Below are 26,637 nucleotides of genomic sequence, written 5' to 3'. Positions count from 1 at the left end.
TTTGTCCATATTCTGGGTTTTTAAAAAAAAAATTTTTTTTTAAGGTTTTTTCTGTGTTTCATCAAAGAAAAAGCATTGGAAAAATTACACTAGGGAGCCAATATTTCCCCAGGATAGTAAAAACATGTAAAGATCAAAATGGCACCATGCTGCAATTTCTAATTTATTGCAAACAGGTTGGGGAGATTCACACTAAATTCTTGTAATAATGCCGTGTTCTGGCTTACTGACTCCCATTATAAATCATAATTTTTGATTAGCTGTAAACCTGATGTGTTATAATGCATTTTCCGTGATTACTGATGCAATCGCTTCTTTGGCGAGTCAAAAACATGGGAATAGAGAAAAAATTTTGTTGAGAGTCTTAACACCCAAAAGTTACTAGGGGGCGCCAAAGACCAAAACATGAATTTGCTTGCAAAGAAATCCTGTTGTTATGACTTATGGGCTTATTTGGGCCTCTAACTATGTCATATGAAATATTCAAATTAGACTTTTATTTTATATACTGTATATTATATTATACATATAGCATAGTTAGTTGTGCTATTACAATAATACTGCCATCAATGTCCATAGCGTGCATTAAAAAAATAAAAACTATATATGTGTAGACAGGTTTTATGCAAATGAACATTTTTGAGTGGTTGAAAGTGAAAAAATATTCATAAATGACTTGTTATCACACTTCAAAGGAAAAGCCATACTTTGGACAAAATCACAAGAATTTAGTTTGATTCAGAAAACTGCCATTGAGTAAAAACTGGGCATGCATAAAAAATTCTGTTGTTATGACTTATGGACTTTTGTGGGCCTCTATGTCATATAAAATGTTAAAATCAGACTTATATATACATATATATACTGGACTGTCTCAGGAAATTAGAATACACAATATTCTAATTTTTTGAGACAGTCCTGTGTATATATACAGGACTGTCTCAGGAAATTAGAATACACAATATTCTAATTTCCTGAGACAGTCAGAATATTGTGTATTCTAATTTCCTGAGACAGTCCTGTATATATACACAGGACTGTCTCAAAAAATTAGAATATTGTGTATTCTAATTTCCTGAGACAGTCCAGTATATATATATATAGTTAGTTAGTTCTGCTATTAGAATGATACTGCTATTAATGTCCATAGGGGGCATTAAAAACAATAAAAATAAAAAAATAAAAATATATGTGTTGATAGGTCTGATGCCAATGAACATTTTCGAGTGGTTGAAAGTGAAAAAAATATTCATAAATGACTTAGTTATCACACTTCAAAGGAAAAGCCATACTTTGGACAATATCACAAGAATCTATGCATGCATAAGAAATTCTGTTGTTATGACTTATTTGGGCCTCTTACTATGTCATATGAAATATTCAAATTAGACTTTTATTTTATATATATATGTATATACAGTGGGGAGAACAAGTATTTGATACACTGCCAATATACATACATATATACAGTGCCTTGCAAAAGTATTCGGCCCCCTTGAATCTTGCAACCTTTCGCCACATTTCAGGCTTCAAACATAAAGATATGAAATTTTATTTTTTTGTCAAGAATCAACAACAAGTGGGACACAATCGTGAAGTGGAACAACGTTTATTGGATAATTTAAACTTTTTTAACAAATAAAAAACTGAAAAGTGGGGCGTGCAATATTATTCGGCCCCTTTACTTTCCGTGCAGCAAACTCACTCCAGAAGTTCAGTGAGGATCTCTGAATGATCCAATGTTGTCCTAAATGACCGATGATGATAAATAGAATCCACCTGTGTGTAATCAAGTCTCCGTATAAATGCACCTGCTCTGTGATAGTCTCAGGGTTCTGTTTAAAGTGCAGAGAGCATTATGAAAACCAAGGAACACACCAGGCAGGTTCGAGATACTGTTGTGGAGAAGTTTAAAGCCGGATTTGGATACAAAAAGATTTCCCAAGATTTAAACATCTCAAGGAGCACTGTGCAAGCCATCATATTGAAATGGAAGGAGCATCAGACCACTGCAAATCTACCAAGACCCGGCCGTCCTTCCAAACTTTCTTCTCAAACAAGGAGAAAACTGATCAGAGAGGCAGCCAAGAGGCCCATGATCACTCTGGATGAACTGCAGAGATCTACAGCTGAGGTGGGAGAGTCTGTCCATAGGACAACAATCAGTCATACACTGCACAAATCTGGCCTTTATGGAAGAGTGGCAAGAAGAAAGCCATTTCTCAAAGATATCCATCAAAAGTCTCGTTTAAAGTTTGCCACAAGCCACCTGGGAGACACACCAAACATGTGGAAGAAGGTGCTCTAGTCAGATGAAACCAAAATTGAACTTTTTGGCTACAATGCAAAACGATATGTTTGGCGTAAAAGCAACACAGATCATCACCCTGAACACACCATCCCCACTGTCAAACATGGTGGTGGCAGCATCATGGTTTGGGCCTGCTTTTCTTCAGCAGGGACAGGGAAGATGGTTAAAATTGACGGGAAGATGGATGCAGCCAAATACAGGAACATTCTGGAAGAAAACCTGTTGGTATCTGCACAAGACCTGAGACTGGGACGGAGATTTATCTTCCAACAGGACAATGATCCAAAATATAAAGCCAAATCTACAATGGAATGGTTCAAAAATAAACGTGTCCAGGTGTTAGAATGGGCACGTCAAAGTCCAGACCTGAATCCAATCGAGAATCTGTGGAAAGAGCTGAAGACTACTGTTCACAAACACTCTCCATCCAACCTCACTGAGCTCGAGCTGTTTTGCAAGGAAGAGTGGGCAAGAATGTCAGTCTCTCGATGTGCAAAACTGATAGAAACATACCCCAAGCGACTTGCAGCTGTAATTGGAGCAAAAGGTGGCGCTACAAAGTATTAACGCAAGGGGGCCGAATAATATTGCACGCCCCACTTTTCAGTTTTTTATTTGTTAAAAAAGTTTAAATTAGCCAATAAATTTTGTTCCACTTCACGATTGTGTCCCACTTGTTGTTGATTCTTGACAAAAAATTAAAATTGTATATCTTTATGTTTGAAGGCTGAAATGTGGCCAAAGGTTGCAAGGTTCAAGGGGGCCGAATACTTTTGCAAGGCACTGTATATATATATATATATATATATACACAGCATAGTTAGTTTTGCTATTAGAATAATACAGTACTGCTATTAATGTTCATGGGGGCATTAAAAAAAAAAATTAAAACTATACATGTGTAGATAGGTCTTATGCAAATGAACATTTTTGAGCGGTTGAAAGTGATAAAAAATATTCATAAATGACTTAGTTATAACATTATAACATATAACACAGGAAAAGCCATACTTTGGACAAAGTCACAAGAATGTAGTCAAAATAAAATAACACCCTCGGGTTAAATTATTGGCTGACACTGACATCAATAGACGTCCAGTCATGTGGCTCTTTTCATCCCTTTGCTGTGAATTTAAATGAGTTTCACATGACTAGGAGATTTCCAATCAATTTGAACTGGCAGGGTGGCAGCAAATGAACGCTCAAAAGGATTAGACGTCGAGCGCCGTCAGTGGCAGCCAATGGTGAGTTAAAAGCGTTGTTAATTTGAAAATGAATTATTTATTGGTAAGTCAATTAATCACGGCAGCCCTCGTTGGCACCCTCTGAAGGAAAACAGTAAGTACAATGTAGTCCACAAAAAAGATGATTTGCCACCTCTGATTTTGTGTTTTAATGTTTGAAGCAGGGGCGTTACCGGGGGGGCAGGGGTGGGCAGTGCCCACCCACGGACACGCTCTGCCCACCCAAAGAAAACTGGATGTAGTACTAACGGCAGTCTGGGCACCGCGTATGGTGTCCCATTCATATAGTACTGATGTGTTCTAAGTTTTAACCTTTGCGTTGTTACCTTCTCTTTCACCTTTAAAAAAAAAAAAATAATAAATAAATAAATAAAAATGAAATGTTGGTTTTGTTCCTAGAGGGCGCTACACACATTTACGCATATTTTGATTTATTATTTTTTAAATTTTTTTAGATTTTATCAAAGTTTTCACCAGTGTTCACCTGGCTGTTGAGTTTGGTGAGTTTTGAAGCATTCTGAGGAGGTCAAAGTAGGGCTCAAAGCGTTGGCGGGACAAGGAATGACTGCTAGGGGGCGCTACATAGTGTATTTAGAATTTGTCTTTACACGGTATCAAAGATTGCACCTGTCTTGACATGCCTGCCGATTTAGGTGCATTTTGAAGCATTCTAAGGGGGTCAAATTGAGCTCAAAGGGGCTGCAGAACAAAGAATAACATGATAATAATAAAACCGAGGAACCACAATAGGTTACCTAAAAAAAAAAAACATTGTCACCTGCATGTCCATACTGTTCAGTTATGGATGTGTTCTAAGTCAAATAAAATCAAATCAACTTTTATTTGTTTAGACCAAATCACAACAACAGTTACCTCAAGGAGAAAACAAAACATGTGCTGGATCTCTACCTACTTGAGCTTTGTAGCTTTTTTTTTTTTTTTTTTTTTTTTTTTTTTTTTTTTTTTGTGGTACCTGATTTAAAAGTCAGAGGGAAAACACAGCAGGAGACACACTCAAGCTCAGAGTACTGTACATATATTTGTTTGGGCAATCATCATTATTTGAAGATGACCAATGTGCAAAATTGGCTAAGAATGTTGCCGGTGTCTTAGCTTTGAGTTAAGGCATGTCGAGCGATGAGGCCGAGGACCAGTAGGACAACCGGTGCAGCTGCGACAATCGTGGTGACGTACTGTTAATAGAAAAGTAGTGCATTACAGTATTATGGCGAGACAATTAACAAGCAAGAAAATTCATTACTAGGACTATTTAATATTTCTTTTTTTTTTGGTTGGACGTGTAGCTCTAAGGTAAAACAAAGTAACAAAAAAGTTACTTCTTTTTTCACGTACAGTGATCCCTCGCTACTTCACACTTCAAACTCCGCACCATCAGTCCATCACGGATTTTTTTCCAATAAAAATTTTTTAAAAATAAATAAATAAATAAATACAGTATTTTATTTTAAAATGTTATGATATATGCATGAATAGATGAACAAATCATTGTTTTCTTTTACATAGTGTTTTATATATACAGTGCCTTGCAAAAGTATTCGGCCCCCTTGAACCTTGCAACCTTTCGCCACATTTCAGGCTTCAAACATAATGATATAAAATTTTAATTTTTTGTCAAGAATCAACAACAAGTGGGACACAATCGTGAAGTGGAACAAAATTTATTGGATAATTTAAACTTTTTTAACAAATAAAAAACTGAAAAGTGGGGCGTGCAATATTATTCGGCCCCCTTGCGTTAATACTTTGTAGCGCCACCTTTTGCTCCAATTACAGCTGCAAGTCGCTTGGGGTATGTTTCTATCAGTTTTGCACATCGAGAGACTGACATTCTTGCCCATTCTTCCTTGCAAAACAGCTCGAGCTCAGTGAGGTTGGATGGAGAGTGTTTGTGAACAGCAGTCTTCAGCTCTTTCCACAGATTCTCGATTGGATTCAGGTCTGGACTTTGACTTGGCCATTCTAACACCTGGATACGTTTATTTTTGAACCATTCCATTGTAGATTTGGCTTTATGTTTTTGATCATTGTCCTGTTGGAAGATAAATCTCCGTCCCAGTCTCAGGTCTTGTGCAGATACTAACAGGTTTTCTTCCAGAATGTTCCTGTATTTGGCTGCATCCATCTTCCCGTCAATTTTAACCATCTTCCCTGTCCCTGCTGAAGAAAAGCAGGCCCAAACCATGATGCTACCACCACCATGTTTGACAGTGGGGATGGTGTGTTCAGGGTGATGAGCTGTGTTGCTTTTACACCAAACATATCGTTTTGCATTGTGGCCAAAAAGTTCAATTTTGGTTTCATCTGACCAGAGCACCTTCTTCCACATGTTTGGTGTGTCTCCCAGGTGGCTTGTGGCAAACTTTAAACGAGACTTTTTATGGATATCTTTGAGAAATGGCTTTCTTCTTGCCACTCTTCCATATAGGCCAGATTTGTGCAGTGTACGACTGATTGTTGTCCTATGGACAGACTCTCCCACCTCAGCTGTAGATCTCTGCAGTCCATCCAGAGTGATCATGGGCCTCTTGGCTGCATCTCTGATCAGTGTTCTCCTTGTTTGAGAAGAAAGTTTGGAAGGACGGCCGGGTCTTGGTAGATTTGCAGTGGTCTGATGCTCCTTCCATTTCAATATGATGGCTTGCACAGTGCTCCTTGAGATGTTTAAAGCTTGGGAAATCTTTTTGTATCCAAATCCGGCTTTAAATGTCTCCACAACAGTATCTCGGACCTGCCTGGTGTGTTCCTTGGTTTTCATAATGCTCTCTGCACTTTAAACAGAACCCTGAGACTATCACAGAGCAGGTGCATTTATACGGAGACTTGATTACACACATTTGGATTCTATTTATCATCATCGGTCATTTAGGACAACATTGGATCATTCAGAGATCCTCACTGAACTTCTGGAGTGAGTTTGCTGCACTGAAAGTAAAGGGGCCGAATAATATTGCACACCCCACTTTTCAGTTTTTTATTTGTTAAAAAAGTTTAAATTATCCAATAAATGTTGTTCCACTTCACGATTGTGTCCCACTTGTTGTTGATGCTTGACAAAAAAATTAAATATCATATCTTTATGTATGAAGCCTGAAATGTGGCGAAAGGTTGCAAGATTCAAGGGGGCCGAATACTTTTGCAAGGCACTCTATATATATATATATATATATATATATATATATATATATATATATATATATATATATATATATATATATATATATATATATATATATATTAGGGCTGTCAAACGATTGAAATTTTTAATCGAGTTAATTACAGCTTAAAAATTAATTAATCATAATTAATCACAATTGAAACAATCCATAAAATATGCCATATTTTTCTGTAAATTATTGTTGGAATGGAAAGATAAGACACAAGATGGATATATACATTCAACATACAGTACATAAGTACTGTATTTGTTTATTATAACAATAAATCAACAAGATGGCATTAACATTATTAACATTCTGTTAAAGCAATCCATGGATAGAAAGACTTGTAGTTCTTAAAAGATAAATGTTAGTACAAGTTATAGAAATTTTATATTAAAACCCCCTCTTAATGTTTTTGTTTTAATAAAATTTGTAAAATTTTCAATCAAAGAATAAACTAGTAGCCTGCCATTGTTGATGTCAATAATTACACAATGCTCAAGGGTGCTTAAGCCCAAAAAAATCCGTCGCACCCAAGCGCCAGCAGAGGGCGACATAACTCCAAAAAACACAAGTAACAGGTGGACATTGTGACACTGTGCTGTCATTTTAATCTGTTTGAGCGGGGCATGTGCGTTAATTGCGTCAAATGTTTTAACGTGATTAATTTTAAAAAATAATTACCGCCCGTTAACGCAATAATTTTGACAGATATATATATATAGATAGATATATATATATAGATATATATATATATATACATACACACACAGTGTATCACAAAAGTGATTACACCCCTCTCATTTCTGCAGATATTTAAGTATATCCTGACAAAATGAAACTCTGACACATTAAAAAGTAGTCTGTGTGCAGCTTATATAATAGAGTTTATTTATTTTCCCCTCAAAATAACTCAAAATATAGCCATTAATATCCAAACCCCTGGTAACAAAAGTGAGTACACCGCATGGGAACAACGTACATCCCTAAACGTCAAAACTGATTACTGCTTGTTATTTTCCCTCCAAAATGTTATGTGACTCGTTACAGGAGTGCTGTCAGCATTGCTGCAGAGATTGAAGAGGTGGGGGTCAGCTTGTTTGTGCTCAGACCATACCCCGGACTCTACATCAAATTGGTGTGCATGGCTGTCACCCCAGGAGGAAGCCTCTTCTGAAGACGTTGGTTTTTGCATGGTTTTTGGTTCGAAACAAAGTAAGTACGCGATCATGTTTCGATAAAGTCATGGTGTCTGTAATTCTGTTCTTGCGTGCTCTCACCTCCAGATAGGGTTTTGCTGTTTAATTTTTTTGTTTGTTTTTTAAATGCCCTCCTGATCAAAAATTTTTCTTCCCCCAGAAAATTGAGATTTTAAGCTTTCCAATGATGTATCACACATGCATATCGGACAATTTTGAAAGTTGGCTAAATTGGGGGTCTCAGAGCGGAACTTCAAGTCACCTGAGTGTTTTCCACCATATACATATAAAGTTTTTTGTTTGGTTTTTTTTTGTTTGGTTTTTTATTACTTTGGGGGAAAAAAGGGAAAACACGCCTTGTGTGTACCTCTTTCTAATAATGGTAAATCTGGATAAATTTATTGAACACAGCAAAGAAAAACTTTTTTTTTTTTTATGTAAGTAAGCCCCACCTCTACTTTGCGATTTTTTATTTTCGCGGGGCAGGTCCCAGTTAACCACGAAAAACAAGGGATCACTGTACCTGCATTTAAGGTAGGAAGTATATTACTCATTGGCAGAAATAACCTCCAAACCCAAATCTTGAAAAGTTAAAGAACACAAACCTTAATCGTAGCACTATATTCCTTTTGATAAACTTGTAGATACACTTTGACGAGAGCCAAGCTGCAGGGCAAGTAGGAGTCTAAATTCTCAGAATCTCGACACCTTTCAGCGAGACAAAGCAGAGAAAACAATTAGTCAGCAGACAGACCATTAAATACACGTTTTAATGATGATTCCTCAACATGATCACCTTTTGTACAAAGCAGTTTGAAGCTCGAAGTCATGTTCTGAGTAGAACTGAGAAAGGCCGAGCTCAATGAGCAGTGGCATTTGTAGCCTGTAGCCCTCTTCGACGAGCAACCCCAGGTTGTACCATCCCTTCAAGTGGAAATGTACAGGTATTTATAGAATCCTTGTAAACACAAACAAGTGCTAATATGAAAAAAAAAAAAAAAGGAAAATTGCTATGTGACCTGTGGATCATTCCTCAGCGCAGCCCGTTTGTACATCTCGGCAGCAGATGCCAATCTCTTGTGGCCGTCTACAAGTCCGCCGTACCACATGTCACCCATCCTCAGCATTGCTGCTCACAAACAAGGTTAACGACTCACTGTAGTTGCCAATTTGATGTCCTCTAGCCAAATTTACCATAAGAGTCGGGCTTCTGATTGTGGACTGTGAGGTTATAATATCTTCTCTTGCAGTTTAGTGCAAAACTAGGCTCAAGGAAATTCCCCTGTGGATAAACCCAGCAGAAATAGCCTATAAGAGTGTGGAACAGTGTGGAAAGTTAACTGTGTTGTGAACTGGCCTTGTTTTGATCACACAGATACGCCACATTAAATTGGGCAACCGCGACACCCAGTTCAGCAGCCATCATGTAATAGAACAGTGAGCTGAACCTGGAAAGAAGATAGCATTTCACATTTCTGCATAAAATCACCATCCAATGTGATATGATCTTTGTCAAAATCACACACATGTAAAAACTATGGGGCGCCGTTTGTAAAGCAGCACATGCACAAAAATATGAGTTCCAACCGTTTCAAGATTTAGCATTTAGGATAAAGGATATAAATTTAGGATTTAAATTAAATATTTAGTTCTGGATTTAAACAATCAGGTCCAAAAAATTTTATTGAAAAATAAATATTTAAGTTGCTAAATAATGTTGTAAATGTGCAAAAAAAAGTGACTAAAAATTTCACACAACGTTTTAAACACTGTTTGGCGCTAAATGTGAGAAAATGTTGTCGTAATTTTGAGCATGTGCTGCTTTACAAACGGCGCCCCATAAAAAACTGTCTGCTTTAACTAAAACCACCCGAACATTTATAGGTTTGCATATTTCATGAGGATAGCATGCAAACAATAATAGAAGGGGGTAAAATAAGTAAGTGAACCCTCTGCCTAAGGAGACTTAAAGAGCAATTGAAACCAATTTTTACCAAACAATTTAAGTCAGGTGTGTGCCCAACCAGTGATGTGTGGTTTAAAGGTGCCCTGCCCACTATAAAACACACACCTGGTAAGAACTGTCTTGATGAGAAGCATTGTCTGATGTGCATCATGGCTCAGTCAAAAGAGCTGTCTGAAGATCTGTGATCAAGGATTGTTGATTTGTATAAATCTGGGAAAGGATACAAAACCATCTGTAAAAGTCTGGACGTTCATCAGTCGACAGTCGGAGATGTTATCTACAAATGGAGAGAGTTTGGCACTGTTCCTTCACTCCCAAGGAGTGGCCGTCCACCAAAGACGATGCCAAGAGTTGAGTGCAGAATACTCAGAGATTAAAAAAAAAAAGAACCCTAGCGTGTCTGCTAAAGACTTACAGAAATCACTGGCACAGTCCAATATCTCTGTGCACACATCAACTATAATAGTATGTAAAACTATGGCCAAGAATGATGTTCATGGGAGGACTCCACGGAGGAAGCCACTGCTGTCTAAAAAAAAAAAAAAAAAACACTGTTGCTCCTTTAATGTTCATGAAAAGGCACTTGGACACTCCACAGAAGTTTCGGCAAAATATTTTGTGGACTAATGAAACCAATTTTTTGGGAGTACCACACAACATCATGTGTGGAGGGAAAATGGAACAGCTCATCAACATCAACACCTCATACCCACCGTGAAGCATGGCAGAGGGAGCATCATGATTTGGGGCTGTTTTGCTGCCTCAGAGCCTGAGCAACTTGCAATCATTAATGGAAGAATGAATTCAAAGGTTAATCGGGATGTTTTGCAGGAAAACCTGAGGCCGTCTGTCAGATAGTTGAAGCTACAAAGAGGATGGATGCTGCAACAAGACAATGATCCAAAACAGAGAAGTAAAACAACTTCAGAATGGTTTCAGAAGAACAAAATACACGTTCTGGAGTATCGAAGTCAAAATACAGACTTGAACCCCATTGAGATGCTGTGGCATGACCTAAAGCAGTGGTTTTTAACCTGGGGTCGAGCGAACCCCAGGAGTTTGGTGAGTAAGTCTAGGGGGTTCGGCGAAGGTAAAGGAATGCAGAGCCCTATTTTTGTACGCTGATTAAATCCAGGCAAATTTGCTTTTAAGACCAGGTTTTGGACTGGTTTGCTCCCAATTTACAGGCTCAATCCATTTCTTTTAACTATTAGTCCTCGATCTTGTGGGAGGAGGAACTGGTTTGCTCAGGTGACGGTCGACTCACACTTGGTATGAGGGAATACAACAGACCAATGGGCAGTGTGGTCTCAAATTTTGACCTGTTTATAAAACATACTGTCAAAATGAGAAGAATTTTGAACGTGACTTTGCTACATTATTAGCTTGCTAGCTTAGACATTATGGTTTTGAATGACAAAAAGAACTTAATAATCTAATTCCGAAGGGTTTGATAAATCCACATGTGAAACTTGTGGGGTTCGGTACCTTGAGCAAGGTTAAGAACCACTGACCTAAAGACAGGGATTCATGCCAGATATCCCAGGAATATGACTGAACTACAGAAGTTTTGTAGAGAAGAATGGGCCAAGTTTAGTCCTGCTCGATGAGCCATACTGATATGCTGCTACAGGAAGCGTCTGGTTGAAGTTATTGCTGCCAAAAGGCCGGGGGGGGGGGGGGGGGGGCTAAACATTAAATGTGATGGTTCACTTACTTATTTATCCCACTTCTGTCATTGTTTGCATACTATCCTCATTTAAACACGAAAGCCTGTTAATATTCGGGTGGTTTTAGTTAAAGCAGACACTGTTTATTCATCAGTGCGGTTTTGACAAAGATCAGATCACATTTGATGGGGATTTTATGCAGAAATGTGAGAAATTCCAAAAGGTTCAAATACTTCTTCATACCTCTGTATACTGTATATTTGCATTAGCTTTTACTTTGCTTTAATCTGCTCAAATAAGAAAGATGCACTTACAGATCACGTTTCAGAAAGGCATCCAGAGCTTGCCGTAGCAGCCGGCCCAGGTATCCATTTTGCTCAGCTGCCCACTTTGCCCATCTGTGATCAGGTAGAAATGTGTTTTAGAGTGCTTTGTCATGAAAATAAAGTACTATTTTTACTAAAATAAAAAGGGGCCAACAAGACAGCATCCGACGGACTGCGACTGACACGACCGGAAAGCCCAGTGGACCAGATGCCTGCGACTTCCACCGCACCCCTGATGTGTCCTTGCTTTGCAGCCTTTAGAAAGTACTGGAAGGCCATGTACTGTAGGAACAAATTGTAGAGAACAAAAACGTGCTGCAATGGTTAATAGCTGATGTTGAATTATTAAATTAACCACAAAGTATGGTCTTAAAAAGTGGAAATGGTGCTGAGCACTGGATGTAGTAATCTTCCTACCAGGTCAGGGTCTCTGCCTGGGTAAAGCCCGAGCAAGTACACAACTCCGAGGTTGAGAGCAGCGTCAGCGTTCCCGAGGACATCCGCCTGCTCCCACAGCACCACTGCCTTTTTGTAGTCCTGCTCAAAGCGCTCGTAATACCAGGCCATGGCACTCAGGGCAGGGACAAAACCCTGAAGGAACAAATAATGACAATTGGAACCATTGGAATGGTTATATGAGCCATTCATTAATGGTAACCTTGCACAATTCAATAACTGGAAAGATTTTTTAAAATGATCTATTCAGGAAAAAAAGGAAAAAAATGTATCCAAAAAGCTTGGAATGAATGAATAACAAACCTTGTCCATTGCTTTTTGCAGGAACTTGACACCTTTGGGAATGTCCTTTTCAACCCCATGTCCCTACATATTGGGGAAAATAATGCCATCAGATAAAATCAAAATGCCGCGGCACCTTGACTTTTAAGCGGGAAAAAATATATTTTTGTTGTTATGAATTTAGGCTTCTCACTGTTGAGCCTGAATTACTCATGACTTTGAGTAAGGTCCCAACACAGCCACTAGAGGGTGGTGGCAAACATTTCAACAGCTGACGTCGTGGTTACCACACAGTCAAGTCCAGGTTTCTGCTGTTTTGTGCTTGCATTCTGAGTTATAGCAGTAAAGATAACCATAATTCACCATAGACTTCACTATCAGTTGACGGGAAACAGGGTGCGGAGCCGCTCCGTAGGGGGCCTATTTTAAAAAACTTAAAATATTTTCAAAACCAAAGCCGCTAACGACCTAAAACCAAAACAGGCACCTCCCTTAGGCATACAGTGGGGCAAATAAATATTTAATCAACCACTAATTGTGCAAGTTCTCCCACTTGAAAAGATTAGAGAGGCCTGTAATTGTCAACATGGTTAAACCTCAACCATGAGAAACAGAATGTGAAAAAAAAAAAAAATCACATTGGTTGATTTTTAAATAATTTATTTGCAAATCGTGGTGGAAAATAAGTATCTGGTCAACACCAAAAGTTCATCTCAATACTTTGTTATGTACCCTTTGTTGGCAATAACGGAGGCCAAACATTTTCTGTAACTCTTCACAAGCTTTTCACACAGTTGCTCGTATTTTGGCCCATTCCTCTATGCAGATCTCCTCTAGAGCAGGGATGTTTTGGGGCTGTCGTTGGGCAACACGGTCTTTCAACTCCCTCCACAGACTTTTTATGGGGTTGAGATCTGGAGACTGGCTAGGCCACTCCAAGACCTTGAAATGCTTCTTACGAAGCCACTCCTTTGTTGCCCTGGCTGTGTGTCTGGGACCATTTCCATGTTGAAAGACCCAGCCATCTCATCTCATCTTCAATGCCCTTGCTGATGGAAGGAGATTTTCACTCAAAATCTCTCGATACATGGCCCCATTCATTCTTTCCTTTACACAGATCAGTCGTCCTGGCCCCTTTGCAGAAAAACAGCCCCAAAGCATGATGTTTCCAGCCCCATGCTTCACAGTGGGTATGGTGCAATTCAGTATTCTTTTTCATCCAAACAAAAGAACCTGTGTTTCTATCAAAAAGTTCTATTTTGGTTTCATCTGACCATAACACATTCTCCCAGTCCTCTTCTGGATCATCCAAATGCTCTCTAACGAACCGCCGACGGGCCTGGACGTGTACTTTCTTCTGTAGGGGGACACGTCTGGCAGTGCAGGATTTGAGTCCCTGGCGGCGCATTGTGTTACTGATAGCAGCCTTTGTTTCTGTGGTCGCAGCTCTCTGTAGGTCATTCACTGGGTCCCCCCGTGTGGTTCTGGGATTTTTGCTCCCCGTTCTTGTTATCATTTTGACGCCACGGGGTGAGGAGAAAGTTGAAAGTCCGTGTTGCCCAATAAAGGCCCCAAAACATCACTGCTCTAGAGGAGATCTGCATGGAGGAATGGGCCAAAATACCAGCAGCAGTGTGTGAAAAGCTTGTGAAGAGTTACAGAAAATGTTTGGCCTCCGTTATTGCCAACAAAGGGTACATAACAAAGTACTGAGATGAACTTTTGGTATAGACCAAATACTTATTTTCCACCATGATTTGCAAATAAGTTCTTTAAAAATCAAACAATGTGATTTTCTGGGGTTTTTTCCCCACATTCTGTCTCTCATGGTTGAGGTTTACCTATGTTGACAATTACAGGCCTCTCTAATAGTTTCAAGTGGGAGAACTTGCACAATTAGTATTTGACTAAATACTTATTTGCCCAACTGTATATGAGTCTCCATTAGCAGCGGCATAAGAAAATTCAGTCATTTCCGTAATTAAATCCCAATTAATTCTTTTTTTATCTAAGTATAACAAAACTTAAAATCGCTATAAAAATTCTCAGATTTTACACTAGATGCACAAAAATCACCAAATGCAGAGTTAATCACTTATATTTTCAGGATCAGTAGCAATAGTTAACATATCATTTTTACCCGAAATATTGACTTTTTGATTCGAAAATTTGATTTTTTTTAATTTTGTGCAATTTTGACAGTTTTTGACAATCTTGAAGTTTTCAACAGCTAATAAATAAATCACTCAATTTTCACATCAGAAACTTATACCTCGAGGAAAGCGTGCTGAATCATCTTAATTCTACTCAACAAAAGCAAATTTAGCATCACAATCACAACTTTTTTAGGTTGAATTCCGATGTCATTATTGCATCAGCACATCTTGCCGGCTATCTGGCCCTCGTCATTTTTAGCTTAAAATGTTTCATAAAATAAAACACGTATACCGTATTGGCCCGAATATAAGACTGTGTTTTTTGCATTTAAATGAGACTGAAAAAGTGGGAGTCGTCTTATATTCGGGGTCTAGACATTAGAACCATTCACGACGCTAGATGCCGCCAGATATCATTGAAGCAAATGCTGAACTTGAGGAGTAACGTTCTGTCTTGACTAATCTCAGCTACTCTCAAGTTTAACCAGTTTGCATTATTTCATTGCAATGTTTGTTTCAAGACTACAGTTATAATTAGACCTCACTTTGATGGTTAATACAGTTATTGCAATTTTGCTGTTTTATCACAATAGATTGGTTTATTTACATTTCAAAAACCAGAAGCCATTCATTTACGAATGTGATTGCACTTTAGGTTACATATTTAAATTTTCAGATATTAAGATTTGAATGAGGCAAAATAACATGCTTTTTCTCTCAAATATATTGTTATAATCATTTGTTTCAGATGTACTGTAATTATTTTCTGTATAGAAATTAATTTGGTGTTCAAAAAGTCTTTTTTCAAACTTGAGTCTTGAAAAAGAGGTTGCTGTCTTATAATCAGGGTCTTATAATCAGTTTCCCCTCCTTCTCCTTGCAAGCGTTTCAACTAAAGTGAGTTCCTGTACTGTCCTTATTTTGGGTAATATTATATATGTCTACCTAAGGATATGTATTGGAACTTGACACTGGGCAGTTATCATTCATTTTACGTCAATATTTCAAGCTAAAGTCACGCTAATTTTTTCCATTCATTTATTCTTTTTCACATTTCAAAATGCATGCATGGTGCTATTTTATATAATAATTACCTTGAATCCTCCACCAAATCACTTTTGAGACACTCTTGCCTGCTTGTATGCACTCAAACTTTTGTCCTGTTTCCACCTAAATCCGTCCTGTTTCCACCTAAATCCGCTATTAGAGTTTGAGTTTATCGCAGTGAATGCTGTCACGGCGCTCTGCCTTGCCAGGCCCCCTACGGGTAGCCGTGCCGCAATGTCTGTAAGAGCTGTCTTGTCAACTGATAGTGAAGTCTATGAATTCACCTCTCAAAACAAACTTGAAATTTACCTGCAGAAGGACGATAGCAAAGTCATACATGGAAGCAGGGTTTTGGAGGTTGACTGCCCCTCGCTCATAGTGCCTCATCGCTGCCTCAATGTTGGGTGACACTCCCTGCTGCCCCCAGAAAAGCATGCGAGCCAGGGATTCCTGTAAAAATGAAGATGGAGTATGACTTCCTTGGTCTGTTTTGTTTGTTCTTCAAAACACAACAGTCGGGGTACTTCAGCATCGGGGACACCCTGATGCGCCTGATGCTCCAGCCACTGGAAGATGTGATGGTGTTCATTGGTCTGAAGTTCGAGGATCTCATCATCATGCAGGTAAATGTTTTCAACATACACCTGAAGTCCAGGAAAAAAATTAAAGAGGGTGGTTTATTTGGTAAATTACAAAAGTGACCAACTTCTGAGAGCCCACTATCACCTGATGTGATGAGGGCTTATGTCGGTCCAGCGTGGTCTGTTTGGCAATGTTGGCGTAGTATGCATAGGCAACGTCCTCATCCGCGAAGACCCCGTGGAGTCCCTGAAGGTGCAGGTGGCCTAGTTGCAGTAGAGCTAGCCGATGGTCCTTCTGGGCTGCCAACAGGGCCAGCAGCCATGCCTAAGCGAAACCATGTTTTTCATTGACTTACATGAACTCGCCTCCACGTGACTGAAGATGACCACTGAGAACGCACCTTACTGTGGTCTTTCTCCACCCCCTGACCTATGCTGTAGAGGACTGAGGAAATATGCAGAGCTGCAGTGTTACCCAAGCAGCCGGCTTTAAGGAGCATAGGTAATATCTGACCCAAGACTAGCATTTCACTCCCTCCACGCAGTTTGTGAAGCAACAGGTGATACAGTGTACGGCCCACGGCTTGAGGGCTGACACTTCCTCCACCTGCAAAGATGACGTTCACGTTCATCTTAACTAATGCTCTGCTACATATGGTGATAGACACTCAATCCATTTTGATTGAGAGGGCTAGCAGCGCATTGTACCTCGTCAAAACGGACGCTCAAAATTATTTTCTGTTGTTAACTCATTCACTGCCATTGAAAGTGATAAACATCATGTTCACACAGAGGAGCAAATAAGTATTTAGTCAACCACCAATTGTGCAAGTTCTCCTACTTGAAAAGATTAGAGAGGCCTGTAATTGTCAACATGGGTAAACCTAAACCATGAGAGACAGAATGTGGGAACAAAAACAGAAAATCACATTGTTTGATTTTTTAAAGTCTAACTTCTTCTAACGATGTCTAACGAGGCTCCACTCATTACCTGTATTAATGGCACCTGTTTTAACTCACTATCGGTATAAAAGACACCTGTCCACAACCTCAGTCAGTCACACTCCAAACTCCACTGTGGCCAAGACCAAAGAGCTGTCGAAGGACACCAGAAACAAAATTGTAGACCTGCACCAGGCTGGGAAGACTGAATGTGCAATAAGTAAAACACTTGGTGTAAAGAAATCAACTGTGGGAGCAATTATTAGAAAATGGAAGACATGCAAGACCACTGACAATCCCCCTCGATATGGGGCTCCATGCAAGATCTCACCCCGTGGCGTCAAAATGATAACAAGAACTGTGAGCAAAAATCCCAGAACCACACGGGGGGACCTAGTGAATGACCTCCAGAAAGCTGGGACCACAATAACAAAGGCAGTAACACAATGCACCGCCAGGGACTCCTGCGCTGCCAGACGTGTCCCACTGCTGAACAAAGTACACGTCCAGGCCCGTCAGGTTCTCATGTTTGGAGGAGAAAGACTACTGAATTGCATCCGAAGAACACCATACCCACTGTGAAGCATGGGTGTGGAAACATCATGCTTTGGGGCTGTTTTTCTGCAAAGGGACCAGGACGACTGGTCTGTGTAAAGGAAAGAATGAATGGGGCCATGTATCGAGAGACTTTGAGTGAAAATCTCCTTCCATCAGCAAGGTCATTGAAGATGAGACTTGGCTGGGTCTTTCAGAATGACAATGATCCCAAACACACAGCTATGGCAACAAAGGAGTGGCTTCATAAGAAGCATTTCAAGGTCCTGGAGTGGCCTAGCCAGTCTCCAGGTCTCAACCCCATAGAAAATCTGTGGAGGGAGTTGAAAGTCCGTGTTGCCCCAACGACATCCCCAAAACATCACTGCCCTAGAGGAGATCTGCGTGGAGGAATGGGCCAAAATACCAGCAACAGTGTGTGAAAAGCTTGTGAAGAGTTACAGAAAACGTTTGGCCTCCGTTATTGCCAACAAAGGGTACATAACAAAGTATTGAGATAAAATTTTGGTATTGTCCAAATACTTATTTTCCACCATGATTTGCATATAAATTCTTTAAAAATCAAACAATGTGATTTTCTAGGGGGGGGTTCCACATTCTGTCTCTTATGGTTGAGGTTTACCCATGTTGACAATTACAGGCCTCTCTAATCTTTTCAAGTAGGAGAACTTGCACAATTAGTGGTTGACTAAATATTTATTTGCCCCTCTGTAAATGACCTTAAATGGCCCAAAATTACCTGATTGCCTGGCATTGGCTGCCACTGACAGCCATAGACGTGGCATAGACGTTCGTTCATTCGCTGCCCCCCTTCATTTCAAATGGATTGGACGTCTACTAGTGATAAACTCATTCCAATTCACAGCAGAAGCTTGTTTTTCTCTTTATTAGTTGTTGGTCAGAAAATCATTCTAGGATATTCTACAAATGTATCGATAATCATTGTATCGCCATATCGTGAGATCGTTATCGTGATTTTGTATCGTAAATCGTATCGTATCGTGAGGTACCAAGAGGTTCCCACTCCTATTTCTCATCATCTGCGCTTTGCCAAATTGTTGTATATAGTCAAATCGTCTCAAAATATGATTTTCCTTCCAATATTAATGCTTTTTAAGATTTTCTTTATGGTGTCACAGGCACTTTAAGAGAATTTGAGTTATGTCTACTTAAAAAGTGAGCATGATCAATAGGAAGTTTTATTTTTTTTACAGCGTAGGAAGGGTATTGATCCGTTTGCTTAATTTAGTTTTGAGGAGTATTATGCCAGAGTTACTGTGTAGTCAATGTAAAAACGCTTACCACGCTTGAAAGTCAGATGCTTTGCAACTTTGGTGACATATCGCGGAACCACCCCTTCCCACAACTCACACTTCTTCATTTTATCTTTTCGTTTCACAATGTCAAACTCATCCAAACTGTTGGCTGAAAAAAAAAGATTTGTTTAGGAATGTTGACAACATGTCCTATTGGAATAAGAGGTTTACTACCTGACTCTTTGTTTTGCTTGGCCAGGAGAGAGTAGAACCGTATGCTTTGGCTTACATGGAGAGAAAGTTCTCGACAGGTGTCCATCCATCCAGTTAGATCCAGTTTTCGGATGACAGCGGGAAGACAGACTTCTGACTGTGTGTGGAGGAGAGCGATGATCATAAGAAGCAGAACATACAGTCCCAGATAAAAGTCTTGTCGCTTATCCATTTTGTAGAAACAATTGCTAATAACCTGACTTTTAATTATTCAATTGGTTTTAGAAGTGGCTAACGTGAAAGCTAAGACCCTCCCAAATGATGTTGAATGTACAAAAATATAATTGTTTCACTGAAATAAAGATTTATCATTTAATGAAGACATAAAGGTCAAATTTTGGCAAGACAAAAGTTTTGTCGCCTACAGAAAGTAGTGTGAAAATTGAACAAAAAATGTACTTCAAGTACAAAAATGTTACATATCATAAGCGAATTAACACTAGAAGTATTTGCAAGTAAAGAGAAAGTAGCTTGACTTAGGAAGGGCCAAACCAGTCAGGCAGGTTTGCAAGGAAGGTTTCGCCCAACCCCCTCCTGAGCTAATGGCTGAATTTGCAAGTAAAGAGAAAGTAGCTTGACTTAGGAAGGGCCAAACCAGTCAGGCAGTGATAGGGGAAAATATTACATTATGCTTTTGTGATGTATGATTGCTTCTGTGACATAGATTGTAACAACTTGTATTGTTTTTCACCTTGTTCCCATAGTTAGGAGACGCGCTTGAGAATCTCACGAGATAACTTGTTTGGACACGCCTGGGTCCCATAGTTACACGCCTGGGTCCCATAGAGATAACTTGTTTTGCACCCATAATATTTACCATTTGTTGGCATCTGTTGCAGCACAGCTCATTTGTCCCATGTGAAAAGCCCTTTTTGAAGGGGGCTGAACCAAAAGTAGCTTAAATGTTTGTGATTGGACAGGGCCGCGCCGCTCAGGGGCGGAAGTTGGCCTCTCCACCTCCGAGGGGTGCGTCCTTACAAAACTGGACATTTCCGGGCGACCTGTGAAGTCCGCCAGGGGTCACGTACGGATCGCCTGGCTTTGCCCCTTTGCCGCTTTACTGGAGTGTTGTTGGCTTCCCACTCGTTTGTCACGGTAAGCAATTTTCATTTCTAAGGGACAACTAGTTGTGCTGTAACGCAACGCGGGGGTTCTGAGATTGACAAACTCAAATCTAGCATCACGTTACCATTTGTTTGCTTGTTTTTGATATCTGTTTGCTTGCTCTTGTGGGATCGTAATCAATAAATGTCATTATTCTGCATTTTCTAATCAATAAACATTGTCTATTGAGCAAAAGTGTGCCTGTTACTGATTCACCGCGAACCCGGAAGTTTCGGAAAACTGGCAGGTTTTGGCCCTTCCGAAGTCAAGCTACTTTCTCTTTACTTGCAAATTCAGCCATTAGCTCAGGAGGGGGTTGGACGAAAAATCTTCTTCAGTCAGGCTACTTTCAGGCACTTTTACTTATTACTTGACACTAAACTGAAAAACTTCTGAGGATATTTAAATAATAGTAGTGCTCCACATCTACTGTATGTGCATGAATTGTGGACCCTTCCGTTAGTTGCAAGTGTTTGTTTTGTTTGCTTTGCTTAAATTAAATGAAACAAGCTTGATACGTCCAAATAATATTCTAACAGATGATGACCAGTATTATCTACTAAGGGCACCACTAATTGTAATGTTATGTCATGTTTGTTTTGTTTTTCAGTTTAGCTAAACGCACAAGTGCACTTTTTATCGTCGCTTTTGGTTACCTAACAACTGGCCGAACGGACTTATGACGTACGTGAGTGTGAAGGGGTATCCCAATTCGTAATGCTAACATTTCAAGCCCTACTCCTTATTGCTCCGTTTGAAGGGCCAAGGGGTAGGAGTAGAAAAATAGAAATGGGATCTGGCCGGCGTTGCATAACTAATGGCCTCATTTACAAAAAAAAGGCTAGGCTAGGCTAGGCTAGGCTTGGGGGCGGATCCCAGGGTGTCCCAAAATGGGACACCAGTGGGACTTCTAGTGTAGTGATGCTGTGAGATCCAAATTTAATATTTTGTATGACTTCCATTGGCTTCGACAAGAATTTATACAATGTATTTATGAAGTCATCAGGAACATCAAAGAAAGCAGTCTTGCATGCCTCCCAGAGTTCATCAACATTCTTGGTTTTCGTCTTCCATGCTTCCTCTTTCGTCCTGTTCATGTTAGTGACTGGGCTGGCCAGTCCTGGAGGATCTTGATCTTCTTTGCCTTGAGGAACTTTGAGGTAGAGATTGAAGTATGCGATGGAGCACCATCCTGCTGCAGAATTTGTCCCATTTTATGGTTAGGAATGTAAGAAGCAGCTAAGATTTGTTGATATTTCAGACTATTTATGTTGCCTTCCACCCTGCAGATCTCTCGCACACCCCATACTGGATGTAACCCCAGACCATGATTTTGCCACCACCAAACTTCACCGTTTTCTGAGTGAATCTCCGATCCATGCGGGCTCCAGTAGGTCTCCTGCAATATTTGCGGCGACTGTAGTGAAATTCAATGGGAGATTCATCAAAAAAATCTACCTTTTGTCACTTTTCCAGCGTCCATCCTTTTGACAGGCTGTGGGCCTTGGCAAATGCCACGTTTTTTTAATTCTATGCACCCGGAGAGATAAATAGTCTGAAATATCGACAAATCTTAGCTGCCTCTTACATTCCTAACCATAAAAAGGGACAAATTCTGCAGCAGGATGGTGCTCCATCGCATACTTCAATCTCTACCTCAAAGTTCCTCAAGGCAAAGAAGATGAAGATCCTCCAGGACTGGCCAGCCCAGTCACCAGACATGAACATTATTGATCATGTCTGGGGTATGATGAAAGAGGACGCATGGAAGACGAAACCCAAGAATGTTGATGAACTCTGGGGGGCATGCAAGACTGCTTTCTTTGATGTTCCTGATGACTTCATCAATAATTGTATGAACCCTTGCCGAAGCCAATGTAAGTCATACAAAATATTAAATTTGGATCTCGCAGCACCACTACTTAATCTAGCTGGCCTGTTGTCACTTTCAAGCCCAGAAGACAGGTTGTGGTGAAAAAGCCACCATACAATAGACCAAACTACTGACAGGATGTGACTTTTCTTTTTAAGTGTTTACTTGTCCCGTCAACTCTTCCAGTTTTATCCTCTGTGTAAACCGATGGAACATACTAGTCATGTTTTTTTTTTTTTTTTTTAAACTTCATGCATGGAAGCATACCGTAGTCAGACTTATAGTATGTCTCCCATATACTGTATGTGTGTGTAAACTGTATGGAGATAGAAAGGTGCGATTGGATGGTTGTCTGAGTCAATGAACACCTTCAGAGGTCGTTTTCTCTCTCTTCCGAATAGGCTTGCCCAATTGGACAAAACAGTTGTTGCTTGTCGGACAGTGAACCCCTCAGGCAGGCAATTGGGAGGACAACCTTTTTACATCTTCTAAAAGCTTCAGTTTGCCTACTGTACAAGGGACGGTGTAATGAAAAACAAACAAAACATTTTTTATGTGGCGACATACGACACTTCGCCCTTTTCGCGGGGCTAAGTGTTGGAGGTTGCTGCCAAAGCAATTTTTCCTTCTGCTCCTTTTTTGCGCCCACATGAGAGTGAGCCAATTCCTTTGCAAGACCCACCAAGAAGTCTACACATTTCTTATATTCAAGACGCTAATAGCAGCTATCCAGAGTGAAACCACCGCTTCACACCTAGACAGCGACGCCACAGGAGTGTGTGTGTGTGTGTGTGGGGGGGGGGGGGGGGGGGGGGCTGCTTGATTGCTTCTTTGAATGGTCTATTGTTTGACAAAGCCCAGTCGTCAGTTTGGTATCTGGGTCATTTGACACCTTTCTGGTATTTCTTCATAGCCCTTTAAAAACCCTGGACTTCCAGTGTTAATTCGCTTGTTTTATGTAACATATTTTTGTATTTGAAGTACATTTTTTGTTCAATTTTCACACTACTTTCTATAGGTGACAAAACTTTGAATGATCAATCTTTTTTCAGTGATATAAATATATTTTTGTACATTCAACATCATTTGGAAGGGTCTTAGCTTTCATATGAGCCATTTCTGAAACCAATTGAATAAGTAAAAGTCAGGTTATTAGCAATTGTTTCTACAAAATGGATAAGCGACAAGACTTTTGTCAGAGACTGTAGGTTGTCACTAGATTTTGGCTTACAGGGCTTTGAGGCAACACTCTATTCCTGTAGTAAAGCGATGGTCCAAAGTAACCTTCGACACCTTTCATGTATCTCCCACCTCCAATGACAAAATATCCATCGGTGTCATTCAGTCTGATGTCATGACTGAGCCTGTGCAAGGAGAAAACCCTTCTTTGAAGAGAGTTGATAAATAAAATACTTGTTTGTAGTTTACCCCTAATAGACAAGCTCACGAACTTTCATGTTGGAAAATTTGCTGTGTGCTTTACTTATGCCTACCAAATTTCAGTGGTGGAATGTAACGAGGTAAAAATAATTTGTTACTGTATTTGAAAACCCTGCGATTTTGCAAGGTCTCCCACTTTTAGAAATGATGGGCGGGTTTGAAATTTTCATTGTAGGTGCTTGTCCACTGTGAGAGACAATCTAAAAAAATCCAAAATCACAGTTTATGATTATTTAACAATTTATTTGTATTATACTGCTGCAAATAAGTATTTTAACACCTGAGAAAATCAATGTTAATATTTGGTACAGTAGGCTTTGATTACAATCACAGAGGTCAAACATTTCCTGTAAATTTTCACCAGGTTTGCACAGATGCAGCAGGGATTTTGCACAACTGCTCCACACAGATCTTCTCTAGATCAATCGGCTTTCTGGACTGTCACCTAGAAACACAGAGTTTTAGCTTCCTTCAAAGATTTTCTATTGGATTTAGGTCTGAAGACTGTCTAGGCCCCTCCAAAACCTTGATATTTTTTTGGGTCTTCCAACATTGTTCTGTTGAAAGACCCAGTCACCAGCCATTTTCAATGCTCTAACTGAGGTAGGGAGGTTATTTCCCAAAATCTCACAATACATGGCCCTGGGCATCCTCTCCTTAATTTAGTGCAGTCGTTCAGTCCCATGTGCAGAAAAACACCCCAAAAGCATGATGTTACCACCCCCATGCTTCACAGTTGGGATGGTGTTCTTGAGATGGTACTCATCATTCTTTTCCCGCCAAACACTATGAGTGGAATTAAGATAAAAGAGTTCCATTTTGATCTCATATGACCACATGACTTTCTTCCATGACTCCTCTGGATCATCCAAATGGTCAATGTCAAAATTAAAACAGGCCTGGACATGTGCTGGTTTAAGCAGGGGAACCTTCAGTACCATGCATAATTTTAAACCATGACCTCTTAGTATATTACTAACATTAACCTCGGAAATGGTGGTCCCAGCTCCTTTTCAGGTTACTGACCAGCTCCTCCTGTGTAGGACTTGGCTGATTCCTCACCATTCTTAGGATCATCGAGACCCTGCGAGGTAGGTCTTGCATGGAGCCCCAGTCCGAGGGAGATTGACAGTCATGTTTAGCTTCTTACATTTTCTAATAATTGCTCCAACGGTGGATCTTATATCATTAAGCTGCTTTGCCATTGCCAAAACGGTACAATTTTATTAGTCCAATTTTCTTCCATTTTCTTTCCAAAACTAGTTTAAAGGGCTGAATTTGAAAAAGTTATTCATGGTAAGCTTTTCATGCAATAGTTCCTATCTCTGTTGTCTACATACACACCTCTTCTCTGTTGATTTCACAGTTCTACCCTCTTTGCCGAAGCACACAGTGGTGATCGTCACCTGGCAACACAGCAGTGGATCTTTTTACTAGTCATTCATACCATTATTATTTTAACAACAGACGACTCACCTCTCTGCCTTGTAACATTATGGTGATTCGACACCATTCCCCTAAAGGCACCTCGTGCTGGACCAGGAAAGCGGTGGATTCCCCTGGCTCTCCATGCAATTGGACATGCAGTTGGCCTGAGAAGAAAACAGTGGATGACAGTTACAGATATTAAGGACAACATTTAAATTAACCAGGGGTGGGATCAACGGGGATTATTGCTCACCTTAAGGGGGAACCTCGGACTTTTGTAGGCTCTAATAAGCCAAAATTGTTCTTTTACTGAAATGGGTTATTAGAAACACATAAAATATTGCCATTTATTAAAAAATCAATAATAATTAGTAGTTTTAACCAACGGCGGGTGCCATGTTTTATGCGCGCAATGGACGCTCGGGGTGACGACGTAATTTGTCACTGTCACTAGACGAACCGGTCTTCTGCAATTCCTTCCTACGCGGCAAGACGTCCAACACATGCGCACATCGGTTAAAAGCGTCGAGTACTTACTATTTGTGTTTTTATTGAGTCTTTTGTTACCTTTTCATTGCCTCAAAATACTTTTTGTATGTGTTTCCCTCTCATACTTTTAAGCATTCCCCTTTCTTGTGGTAGCTTTAAAGCATATTGTTTATCTGTTGACCACATTAGTCACGTTAGCAGAGTGGTCCCTAGGCCTGTCGCGATAACACATTTTAGTAGGCGATAGATGGTCTCATAAATTATTGCGATATTACTGCCTGTTTTTATTTGTTTTTAACCTATTCAACCACAAACATAGTGACAATACATCCTAATAAATCACCTATTCAAATGCAATAAATTGTTTTTGTTAAATAAAACACAAACTATATTAAAATTTATTTTTTTTTAAAAATTAAATTAAAAAAAAAAAAAAACACACAATGTATAATGAGTTTTTTTAAAGCTAGTTAGGTGAAGAATATGAAATAGGTGAGAAACCCACTGTCATTATTGTTGTCTGCCAATTAGCGCCCATTAAAAGTGTTAATGCAACAAATTTGAAGCCAAATTATTATCATTTATTACATCGTGTTATCATTGCCAATCAGATTTTTCATAATGGGTCTCATTTTAAATTCATTCTTAGTCTACAATCTGAAGTACATGCAATTGCCTCCAGAAATCTATACATGACATGCTTTTATTTTGAAATGTTCACCAGATGTTTGCTAAGCCACTAACCGTAAGCTTTACACTCAGTAAAAAGAAACAAAAACAAAATGCGCTTCTCTTTTTTCATGCGTGTTGTATCAGTAATAGTTTTGTTCGCATCGCTTGCCAATTCTTTAATCTAGCGA

The 26,637-nt window shown here is 39.6% G+C and overlaps 1 protein-coding gene across 2 annotated transcripts in view; it reads right to left on the bottom strand.

The window, feature by feature from the left end:
* Nucleotides 1-4,533: 4,533 nt before the first annotated feature.
* Nucleotides 4,534-26,637, bottom strand: part of LOC130911184 (protein sel-1 homolog 3-like) — a 28,325-nt gene continuing 6,221 nt past the window's right edge. Inside the window, exons 5-23 of one of the 2 annotated variants that reach the window (XM_057828979.1) lie at nucleotides 25,337-25,452; nucleotides 25,205-25,266; nucleotides 23,652-23,784; nucleotides 19,405-19,540; nucleotides 19,217-19,339; nucleotides 16,819-17,024; nucleotides 16,563-16,742; nucleotides 16,361-16,480; nucleotides 16,146-16,286; nucleotides 12,655-12,717; nucleotides 12,313-12,486; nucleotides 12,050-12,177; nucleotides 11,884-11,967; nucleotides 9,291-9,381; nucleotides 9,128-9,215; nucleotides 8,953-9,062; nucleotides 8,730-8,857; nucleotides 8,539-8,641; nucleotides 4,534-4,748 (exon numbers count right to left, since the gene is read on the bottom strand). In XM_057828979.1, coding sequence (XP_057684962.1) covers nucleotides 4,665-4,748; nucleotides 8,539-8,641; nucleotides 8,730-8,857; nucleotides 8,953-9,062; nucleotides 9,128-9,215; nucleotides 9,291-9,381; nucleotides 11,884-11,967; nucleotides 12,050-12,177; nucleotides 12,313-12,486; nucleotides 12,655-12,717; nucleotides 16,146-16,286; nucleotides 16,361-16,480; nucleotides 16,563-16,742; nucleotides 16,819-17,024; nucleotides 19,217-19,339; nucleotides 19,405-19,540; nucleotides 23,652-23,784; nucleotides 25,205-25,266; nucleotides 25,337-25,452 — 2,270 coding nt within the window. In that variant the 3' untranslated portion in view covers nucleotides 4,534-4,664. The remainder of the gene's footprint in view (nucleotides 4,749-8,538; nucleotides 8,642-8,729; nucleotides 8,858-8,952; nucleotides 9,063-9,127; nucleotides 9,216-9,290; nucleotides 9,382-11,883; nucleotides 11,968-12,049; nucleotides 12,178-12,312; nucleotides 12,487-12,654; nucleotides 12,718-16,145; nucleotides 16,287-16,360; nucleotides 16,481-16,562; nucleotides 16,743-16,818; nucleotides 17,025-19,216; nucleotides 19,340-19,404; nucleotides 19,541-23,651; nucleotides 23,785-25,204; nucleotides 25,267-25,336; nucleotides 25,453-26,637) is intronic. The other variant, XM_057828981.1, reaches the window with a different exon arrangement.

This window comes from Corythoichthys intestinalis, unplaced genomic scaffold, assembly GCF_030265065.1.
Source record: "Corythoichthys intestinalis isolate RoL2023-P3 unplaced genomic scaffold, ASM3026506v1 HiC_scaffold_23, whole genome shotgun sequence".
Classification (NCBI taxonomy): Eukaryota; Metazoa; Chordata; class Actinopteri; order Syngnathiformes; family Syngnathidae; genus Corythoichthys; species Corythoichthys intestinalis.
Note: the sequence above shows the minus strand (reverse complement) of the source record. Positions and strands in the feature narration are given on the sequence as shown.